This window comes from Apodemus sylvaticus, chromosome 10 (genome assembly GCF_947179515.1).
Source record: "Apodemus sylvaticus chromosome 10, mApoSyl1.1, whole genome shotgun sequence".
NCBI lineage: Eukaryota > Metazoa > Chordata > Mammalia > Rodentia > Muridae > Apodemus > Apodemus sylvaticus.
This window is the reverse complement of record NC_067481.1, coordinates 71,460,298-71,470,696: the sequence shown is the minus strand read 5'-3', so window position 1 is coordinate 71,470,696 and position 10,399 is coordinate 71,460,298. Positions and strand designations below refer to the sequence as shown.

General features: G+C 51.7%; 1 protein-coding gene across 1 annotated transcript; it reads left to right on the top strand.

Annotated features, from left to right (window-relative positions):
• Positions 1-5,863: 5,863 nt before the first annotated feature.
• Positions 5,864-9,840, top strand: Shroom1 (shroom family member 1). Its single transcript, XM_052197314.1, has 7 exons — positions 5,864-6,824; positions 6,906-6,961; positions 7,573-7,773; positions 8,046-8,603; positions 8,696-8,834; positions 8,960-9,232; positions 9,345-9,840. Exons 1-7 carry the CDS (start codon positions 5,886-5,888, stop codon positions 9,675-9,677), a joined length of 2,499 nt encoding a protein of 832 aa, XP_052053274.1. The 5' UTR covers positions 5,864-5,885; the 3' UTR covers positions 9,678-9,840.
• Positions 9,841-10,399: the final 559 nt, after the last annotated feature.

Sequence of the window (10,399 nt, the reverse complement as noted above, 5' to 3'; positions counted from 1 at the left end):
TCCCAACAAACCCTGACTAAAGTCCCAGGCCTGGTTGCTTGTCTGGGTCCATGTTCACTCTAGGTCCAGCCTCCAACGCCAGCTCCATCCTCCGGGTCTCGTGTTCCCGCCTCAGGAGCCCTAGTTCTGAGCCCTGAGCCCCCTTATTCCTTCGCTAGGGTATTAAGTACCTTCCTCCACCCCCAGGTTCCCAGTCTATTTTTCTAGCAGATTCTATGGCCATCCCTGCTCTGGGCACAGATGTGAAAATTCTGTGTTGTTTGCGCTGAGGTTCCAAGGCCCTGGGGGAACAACAAGTTCTACAAAAGGGACAATATGGGGATTCTGCACAGACAGAAGCCCCATGTAAAAGCATCCCTTAGAGGAGTTAGGGGCAATAAGAAAATAGATACATGTACATGCTCAATGGTTCATTATAAACCGGTGTTTTCATTAATGACTTTATTTAATATTTATTTAATATGTGTGCATGGGTATCACAGTGTGTTAGGGACATCAGAGGGGAACCTTCAGGAGTCCATTGTCACCTTCTAGGCAGCTAGGATGTGTGTCTTATAGCTCACACCCACAGGGCCACACCTACTCCAGCAGGGCCACAGCTACTCCAGCAGGGCCACAGCTACTCCAGCAGGGCCACCTGGGTGAGTGCCTTAGTTAGGGTTTTACTGCTGTGAACAGATACCATGACCAAGGCAACTCTTTTTTAAAAAAAGATTTATATATTTATAATATATATAAATATATAGCTGTCTTCAGACATACCAGAAGAGGCCATCAGATCTCGTTATAGGTGGTTGTGAGCCACCATATGGGTGCTGGGATTTGAACTCAGAACTTGGAAGACCAGTCAGTGCTCTTTTTTTTGTTTGTTTTTTGTTTTTGTTTTTGTTGTTTTTTGTTTTTGTTTGTTTGTTTGTTTGTTTTTGGATTTGTTTTTTTCGAGACAGAGTTTCTCTGTGTAGCCCTGGCTGTCCTGGAACTCACTCTGTAGACCAGGCTGGCCTCAAACTCAGAAATCTGCCTACCTCTGCCTCCCAGAGTGCTGGGATTACAGGCATGCGCCACCACCACCCAGCTCCAGTCTGTGCTCTTAACCACTGAGCCATTTCTCCAGCCCCAAGGCAACTCTTACAAGGACAACATTTAATGGGGCTGGCTTACAAGTTCAGAGGGTCAGTCCATTATCACCAAGACAGGAACAAGGCTGCATCCAGGCCGGCGTGGTGCAGGAGGAGCTGAGAGTTCTACATCTTCACCTGAAGGCTGCTAGCAGAATACTCCCTTCCAGGCAGCTAGGGTGTGTGTCTTATAGCCCACACCCACAGTGACACACCTACTCCAGCAGGGCCACACCTACTCCAGTAGGGCCACACCTACTCTTCTAATCGTGCCACTCCCTGGGCCAAGCATATTCAAACCATCACAGTGAGACAAGGTCTCTCTTGTGTCTGCTGCTTTGTAGTGTATTTAAGGGTAGCTGGCCCTCAAGCTTCCAGCTGACTCTCTTGTTTCTACCTCCCATCTCACTGTAGGTAGGCCGAGACTACTGATTGCACTACAGCAGCTGACTTTTAAAAACATTTACTCTGTTTTATATATTTGTAGCCAATCACATACAATAGCCTTCAGAGGTCATTGGGTCATCTGGAACTAGAGTCACAGTTGGTTATGAGCCGTGTGGGTGCTGGGAACCAAAGCTAGGTCTATGGTGAGAGCAGTCAGTACTCTTAAGCCATCTCTCCAGCCCCGCAGTCAGTACTCTTAACTGCTGGGCCATCATCTGTCCAGCCCCTGAATCTGACTTTGTATATGGATTCTGGAGCTCAAACCCAAGCTGTCAGGCCTGCACAGTGCACAGCCCTGCCCCATGAGTCACCTTTCTGTCTCTCGAGCTGTTTTCGTTTTGATTTATTGTTATGTTTTTTTAAAATTTTTATGTATATGGGTGTGTTTTGCCTTCATGTATGTGTGTGATCCACATGCAGGTCAGGTGCCCAGGGAGGACCCTTCTGGTATGGGTCTCCCCTGGAACTCAAGTTACAGATATTTGTCAGATGGGGACTAAGAGATGTGGATGCTAAGGAGCCAAATCTGGGTCCTCTGCAAAAGCAGCAAGTTCTGACTTTGTTTGCTTGTTTGATGAGACAGGCCTTGGCTAGAACTTGCTATGTGGACCAGGCTGACCTCAAATTCATTGAGATCCTCCTGCCCCCCTACCCCCACTCTCCAAATGCTGGGATTAAAACTGTGTACCACCATATCTATCAGAGCAAATGCTCTTGGCACATCTCTCCAGCCATCTTAAGCAGTTTTTAATCTGGTGATTAGAAAACCCTTTGTTGACACAGAAACGCGATAATATAATGTTCATGATTTATTTTTTTAAAAAAATATTTTTTCTTATTTGTGTATATAGGAGAGAGACAGAGACAGAGAGACTGTGCAGACACCCATGACTCAATGCCAATGAGCATGTTGGGTTGGTTCTTTCTCTCAAATGGGTCTCCAGGGTCAGACTCACATTGAGTCTTGGCAGCCATTTTACCCACTGAGTCATGTCTCCAGCCTCAAAGGCTCCTTTGAGGAAATATCTTTGTATTTCATCACCTCTACTTTTTTGGCATGCCAGCATGGCCAGGCATGAATGACACATGCCAGCCCATGATCTGGGTTTAGAAAGATTAGGAAGAGGAGTTGGAGAGCTGGCTTAGTTAGTAAACCACCTGCTGTATGAGTCTGTGGACCTGACCTTGAATCCCCAGCACCCAAGTATAGCGTCAGTGCTGTTGTGGAGGGAGGAGCAGAGACAAGGGGATTCTTGGAACTCATTGGCCAGTTAGCCTAGTTAGATGATGTTCATCACTGTCTCAGCCAGGCAGTGATGGCACACACCTTTAATGAGGCCAGCCTGGTCTATAGAGTAAGTTCTAGGACAGCCAGGGCTATACAGAGAAACCCTATCTAGAGAAAGAAAAGAATAGAAAAGAAAAAGATAAACTAGAAGAAAAAAAAAAGAAGAGAAAACAAAAGAAAAGAAAGAAGGGCTGAGAGATGGCTTAGCGGTTAAGAACACTGACTGCTCTTCCAGAGGTCCTGGGTTCAAATCCCAGCAACCACATGATGGCTCACAACCATCTGTAATGGGAGCCTATGCCCTTTTCTGCTGTGTCTAAAGAGAGTTATAGTGGACTCATATACACAAAATAAATAAATAAATCTTTAAAGAATAGAAAGAAAAGCAAAGCAAAATAAAAAAAAGTAGGGTGAGGCCAAGCTTAGTGTATGCTTTTAATCCTGGTATTTGGGAGGTAGAGGAAAGTGGATCTCCGAGGGTTCGAGCCCATCCTGTCTTACTTAGGAAGCTCCAGGGCAGCCAAGACTACATAATTAAGAGACCCTGTCTCAAAAAAGGGGGGAGGGAATGAAAAGAGATAGAAGAAGATGTTAGACATCCACCTCAAGCTTCCAATGCCCGCACCTGCACATATACCACACACTCCCAAAAAACTTTTCTATCTGTCTATTTTACTGGATTATTTTTTGAGACAGAGTTTCCCTGTTTAGTTCTGGCTGTCCTGGAACTTGATCTGCAGACCAGGCTGGCCTCGAACTTATAAAGATCCGCCTACCTCTGCCTCCTAAGGGCTGGCACTAAAGGTGTGAGCCATCACTGCCTAGTCATAAAAGCTTTTTTTAAAGAAAAGAAAATGTGTGTGTGTGTGTGGGGGGGGTGCAGAGCGAGAGAGCACCAGTGTCTGAACAGCCAGGGAAGACCTTTTAGAAGAGTTGGCTGTTGACTATTCTCTTAGGGCCTGCCACTCGGTAGCTTTTTGCCCTCCTGAGGTCTATAGAGTAGAAAGTCTTTGCAAAAAGATCCCCAGCCCTGAATGTAAAGACTGACCAACAGAGCTGGCCTTGCTGTGCATGAAGAGTCATCCAGCATGGTCACATCAAGATGTCTGGCCCTAAGTCTAGTGAAGGCTCACTTGCCCCTCCATTTTAGGAAGACTTTAGACTTCTGGACCCCCTCTCAGCAATGTACAGTCTCCTGCATCTCAGAGAGATGCCCGCCTGAATTCTAAAGTGTCTGGGAAGCGCAGATGAGCCGTCTTCTGGACCACACCCCCGTGTGCACCACCCTAATCTCTGCATCCTAACCAACAGGTCAAGGAAGACAGACTTCCAACATAGTTCACCGGGAGTCACAGATCCTCAAGCCTCAGTGCTGCTCTCAGCCAATCCCCAGGCAGCCACACAGGCCTTCCCCCTTGCTCTGCTTCCTGGCACTGGGGAGAGATCAATTTCCAGCCAGTCCTGCTGGCCTGCAGGCTCTGTTTCTTCCTGAGAATGCATGAGTAACCTGGTTATGCCCATGGTCATGGGGCCTCCTCACCCATTCTATTGCCTTCCCCAGAGAAGACTAATAGGGAGGGGAGAAGGGGGCTGCAGAAGACAGGAAATCTCTTCTTTTCTACCAAGGCCACCCCTCTACTGACCGCGGGCCCCCCCCCCCCCCGTGCCTCTGCCCGTCCCCTTGCTATTCAGTGACTATTTATTTAACATTGACTACATGCCAGGGCTGGTGCCAGGCACTGGGTGACAAATCAGGGCAGGACCTGTCCCCAGGAAGCTCAGGGGTGGGAATGGGAGGAGGGAATAGCAAACAATTGCAGAGTAGGGGTGATGGGTGATCCCCCCCCCCAAGAACCTCAAGACCTCTAAGCTGTGTCCTATGGGTGAGGCATAAGGGAGGTGGGTGTCTGCTGAAGATTCCTACACAGAAGCCAGAGTTGCAGGTCCACCCAATGTATTATTCTGGAATTTATGGCCCTTAAAGTTGACTTATTTCCCACTTGGACTTTGGGTTTTCTTGGAGAAAAAGGGACCATGGTAAGGGCTTTGGCCAGGGTTTGCCTCTAGGAAATTGATTTTGGCTGCAGTGAACTTGGAGGCATGCCTAGATTCCAGCCAGGGCTCTGCCACTTGTGACCTGTGTGTGTCTCTGGGCCAATTGCTTCCTCCTCAGAACCGCGGGGTTCTCATCTGTAAAAAAAAGCACATAGGGAGATGAGAACTAAGATGAGTATTTGTACTACACGCCCGGACCATAAAGGGCACAGAACGGGGGTGGACAGATTGTGAAGCTGCCTCTGCTCCCGCCCTGCCTCCTGCCTCCCTTCTCTGGGCTCCTCTGTGATCTCAATGTTCTTGATCATTGTTTATCAGGGAAAGATCAAACAGAGACGCTAACAGAATGGCCAGGAAGCAGCCTGGGTGGGACTGGGGTTTGAGCATGCGCAGGTTCTCAGCACCGCGGGAGGTGTGGGAGCAGATGTGCTGCTAAGGAAGCCCTGGCAATCGAGAGGGCCTACTGCATTAGAACTAAGGGTCCCAACGCCCAGAGTTGCGGTTACAATGAGTCCCATTGCTCATGCCATCTCTACCTCAAAAAGCTCTACTATACTGAGGGGAAAAAAAGATGCCAGAGCTAGGGACCATGTGACCAGGGAAGGGACATGTAAGCCCCCTGTTCTTCGTGGTAAAGGAGTCAGCAGATTGTCCTAGCCCTTACCTGAATTCTTCACCCACCAGTCCATCTGTGTTTTTATTTTGTTTGTTTGTTTGTTTTTTGGTTTTTGTTTTTTGTTTTGAGGTTTTTGGTTGTTTGGTTGTTTGGTTTCTCAGGGTTTCTCAGTGTAGCCCTGGCTGTCCTGGAACTCTCTGTAGACCAGGCTGGCCTCGAACTCAAACTCCACCTGCCTCTGCCTCCCAAGTGTTGGGACTAAAGGCGTGCACCACCACTGCCTGGCATGTTTTGATTTTTTGTTCTTTGTTCTTTCCTGTCCCCACCAGGTCTGCCAACTCTAGTTCCCAACAGTGCAACCATGGAGGCCCTGGGTACTGGGGGAGACCGCACTTCCCAGGCCTCAGCCACTGAAAGCCTGGACTTGCGACGGCTGTCCACACGTGCCGACTCTGCTTACAGCTCTTTCTCCACGGCGTCTGGTGGTCCCGAGACACTCATGTCGTCCCCTGGCACTGAGCGCCTCCCTTACCTAGACTGGGACTACGTGCGAGTGGTTTGGGGCAGCCGATCCCCTACCTCGAAGGACGCTGTCCTTTCAACGACTCAGCGACCTGGGCAGGCAGTCGCTGGGTACAGTGACCCACGGTCCCCAGAAGTCCAGGGAAGCCCGGGACCACTAAGCAAACAAGACACCCCACTGCTGTACGCACTGGCCGCGGAGGCGGAAGCTACGGCATGCACCGCAGAGCCGCCCAGCCCGCCAGCCTCGCGGGCCGCCTACCGCCAGCGGCTGCAGGGTGCACAGCGACGAGTGCTGCGGGAGACGTCCTTCCAGCGAAAGGAGCTCCGCATGAGCCTGCCGGGTCGCCTGCGTCCGGCTCTCCCCGCGCGACCCCCCACGGTGCACGTGCGCTCCGCCTCCAGCAGCCAGGAGCTGGGAGACGCGGAGCCCGCACGCGCCGCGGTCCCAGCACTGGCTGCTGCTGGCCGGGGACATCTCGCCAGCCAACAACGGCTGTGCTGCTTCTCAGAGCCAGGCAAACTACATCGTGTGGGTTGGAGCGGTGGGCCCACGGGCGAGGGCTTGACAGAGGCTTATTGCACGCAAGACTTGCAGCGTGGGATGCACGCTAAATCCAAAGGGCTGCAGGAGACTCAGTCCCTAAGCTCAATGGAGCTGCATTCCGGGCCCGCGGATCTTGGCAATGCCCATAGACCTGCGGGTCGAAGTCAGAGTGTTTCAGGCGAGGTCATGGGTCCCTGCATGGGTTCAGATAGGACTGTGGCCGCTGTCCAGGTATGGAAGATAAACCACTCGGGCTGGTGGGGGAGGGCGGCGCCTGGAAGACTGTTTCAGGCCACTGTTTCCCCGTTCTAGGCTGTTCCTCAAAGAGTAGACACCCCCAGACCACTGCTTCAGACCAAGCTTTCCAGGTGAGAGACATGGGACACTCTTGGAGTCACCTTTCACGGGTCTTGCTTTAAAAAGGCACCACTGGGTCCTGTATCCATTACTCTTCCTATTGTTGAGAACGAATTCCTAAGAATGGGGACTTAACGGAGGGAGGGGCAGGGCATAGGGAGAGATGGGGACTTAAAGAAGAAATACTTATTTTGGCTCGTGGAGTCCATCAAGAAGGCATGGATTCAGGGAGTGTGGGGTTTCTGGTTACACCCCATCAGGAAGCAGACTCCTGCTACTCAGCGTTCTTTCTTTTTCCACTTCCGTTCAGTCCTAGAACCCCAGCATGGGGTGGCTCTGTCCACATTCAGTCATCTTACAGTCTCACTCTCCTCACACATATACATCTTCCCTCTTCAGTGACACCTCTCTGGAAACCCCCTCCCAGTCAGTCAGTCAGTCAGTCAGTCAGAAGTGTGTCTCCTAGGTAATTCCAAATCCATTCAAGTTGACAATGGTCTAATCTTATAGTCTACCTGCCTCAGTCTGAGACTTCTGTCTTTCATAAACTGCATGCTCTGCTGTTTGTCCAGCGCAGTGGGAAGGGCCTCTTTCCTGGTCACTGTAGGCTCCCTGCCTCTAGGTTCTTGGCTCAGAAGGAGGCTGCAATGGTGTGTCCTGGAGAGGCCCTCCAGACCAAACCAGCTGGCTGTGGTCGGAGAATCTCTGAGACCATGGCGTCTGCTCCGGGACCCTCCCTCCCTGATGATGAAGTATTCCTGAAAGAGGCCAAAACGCCGTCGTCGCCTCAAGACTCCCATGCCCCCCAAGGGCTCCCAACCAGGTGAATCCTCTCATGTGTCCAAGCACAGAGAGACTCTCTTCCATTCTCTCTCTCTCTCTCTTTCTCTCTCTCTCTCTCTCTCTCTCTCTCTCTCTCTCTCTCTCTCTCTCTCTCTCACACACACACACACATATGCGCACACATCTAGAAAATGATGCCAGAGGGCTGGGAACTCCCCCTCTTGTAATGCCCAGGTGGTGAGGATGCCCCCAAGCAGCCAGCCTTTGAAAAGTATTTGTACTTTTCTGATTCAGGGTCTCCTCCACTTCCAGCGCCTCCTACCAGCAGTATGAAAATGACTCAAGCGAAAAAGCTGGTCAGAGTGCAGTCTCAGGAGAAAGCCCCCTCTATGAGGTTCCAGGGATCACAGGAGCGGACAAGTATTGGCAGGGGGTGAATGGCTCTGTGGATATCTCCAGACCTCCCAGCACTCCTGGAACTACAAATGATGACATCCCGACCTTTGACCCTAATGAACTGCTGACCACGGACCCCTCTGCAGCTACAGAGGAAATCCCTCCCAAGCCTCCCTCTGTCGATGACATCTTGAGACCGGCAGACTCTGAGACTCCAGGGTCCCCTCGCCATACTTCCCTGACTTGGGGCCAGCTCGGTTCCAAGCCTACTTGGCCTAGTCGGCATTTTGAGGAGCTGGTTCAGGAGCTGGCCAGACTGGATCCCTCTTTGAGCCATTCTCTTGCCGCCCAGCCCGGTCCAGAGCCACCTCTGGGCCTGCTGGATGGGCTTTTTCCTGCTGAAGAGATCCGGAATGCTATGAGGCCAGCGGGTGAGGAGGCTGGAGAGAAGGCTGCTGGTGCATCGGAGGAAGGGTAAGCACCAAGGACAGGCACTAAAGACTCCTGATTCCGAGTGTCTGCAGTCTAAGGCAGAAAAATTCAGGCAACTTTGGCTTTGTCCTCAGGTCCTGCGGACGCCACTTCACCCAGGATCTGCCCACTTCCCAGGAAGCATCAAGGTCTGAAAACTCTACCCCCGACCCTGTGCCTGACCAATCAAGTGGCCAGGGATTCCCTGAAGGAAACAGCGCACAGGCCAAAAAAGTGAGTGCGGCTGTGGGGTGTGGTGGGTGGCGGATGGAAGTTGAGTGGGATCTGCCACGGCTTGGTGTCTGGTTGGAGAAATGTGGACTTGGCCCAGTTTTTGAATACCTAGGCCCTCCCGGCAGGTGGAACTAGCCCGCCTCCTCCAAAAGATGCTGCAGGATCTTCACGCTGAGCAGGAGCGACTGCGGGGGACCGCCGCAGACTGGACCCAACGCAACGGAACTCTGGAGGCTGCAGTGAGCCAGGCCTGTACACCCCGGGATCTGGAACGGTTCCGCCGGTTCATGACCGATCTAGAGCGCGTACTTGGTCTTCTGCTGCTGCTAGGCAGTCGCCTGGCCCGTGTAAACCTCGCCCTGGCTAGGACGGGCTCAGACAGCGACCCTGATGAGAAGGTAAGAGAGGTTGAGGTTGGGGGAAGAGCAGGGTTTGGAGGGGCCTTCGTTCTACTGCCGGGATCATCCTGGGAGCAACCGTGTTCATTGCGCCCTCTCTCGGTGGTTCCAGGCCTCTCTGCTGCAGCGACTCCTGCTTCTGCAGCGACAGCAAGAAGACGCTAAGGAGCTGAAGGAGCACGTGGCTCGGCGGGAGCAAACCCTGCGTCAGGTGTTGGAGCGGGAGCTGCCCGCAGAGCATCTGCGCTCCTACTGTGTGCTGCTGGCCTCCAAGGCCAGGATCCTGTCACAGCAGCGCAGTCTGGACGATCGAATCCGGTTCCTTAAGGACCAACTGGACACCATCTGGAGCGACCTCAGCCATCATCCCCTTTCTCCCAGACTGTCCTGGGCCCCAGGAAGCCGTCCTCTAGACAAACAACCTTTTCTTGCTACCTTTATCTAGTTACAGATGGTGGAGGTGGGAACATTGTCCCAGGCTCACCCGCAACTGGGGCCGTGCTTTATAGAGAGCTTTTCCCTTGAGGGAATAGGGAGGAGTCAGACCAGGCCTTCCCAGAACTCATCTTTCCACAGTGTTCTCCTGTGACCTTATTCAAGTTTGTAATTATTTGGGAACTAATTTGTGGGTCTTAAAAACTGCAGTATTTAAAGCCTGGCCTGGTGGTGTCACTGTAACCCTGCTATAAGGGAGGCTGAGACGGAAAGATTTCAAGTTCAAGGCCTGTGTGGACTACAAAGGGATCTCAAAGCCAGCCTGGACAACTTAGGAGACTCTGCCTTAAAATAAGGGGGTTGCGGGGACTGGGGGTTGGAGGTACGGGGTTGGGGGCGGGGTTGGGGGCAGGTGGAGAGATGGCCCAGTAGTTAAGACCACTTGCTGTTCTGCAGAGGATCCGGGTTCCATTTCCGGCATCCTTGCTGTATGGCCCACACCCTTCCGTAACTCCAGTTTCGGAGATCTGATGTTCTTTGGTTTGCACACAGGTACTGCACAGACATACATGCAGGCATAACACCCCCCCCCCAAATAAACAAATAAATATAAAAGTAACTTAGAGAGAGGGCTGCAGATAGAACTGAGTTGTAGAGTGCCCACTTGCCTTGTGTGAGGCCCTGGGTTTGATCCCTAGTAGAATACCCATGAAAACAAAGAATGAGGAAGGT

What these genes read in the sequence shown, in the direction of transcription:
- Shroom1 (XM_052197314.1), top strand. Translation starts at nt 5,886, where the DNA reads ATGGAGGCCCTGGGTACTGGGGGAGACCGCACTTCCCAGGCCTCAGCC. An exon ending in ACAGCGCACAGGCCAAAAAA is followed by an intron (nt 8,835 to 8,959) that starts GTGAGTGCGGCT and finishes CCCTCCCGGCAG; the next exon opens with GTGGAACTAGCCCGCCTCCT. An exon ending in ACAGCGACCCTGATGAGAAG is followed by an intron (nt 9,233 to 9,344) that starts GTAAGAGAGGTT and finishes CGGTGGTTCCAG; the next exon opens with GCCTCTCTGCTGCAGCGACT.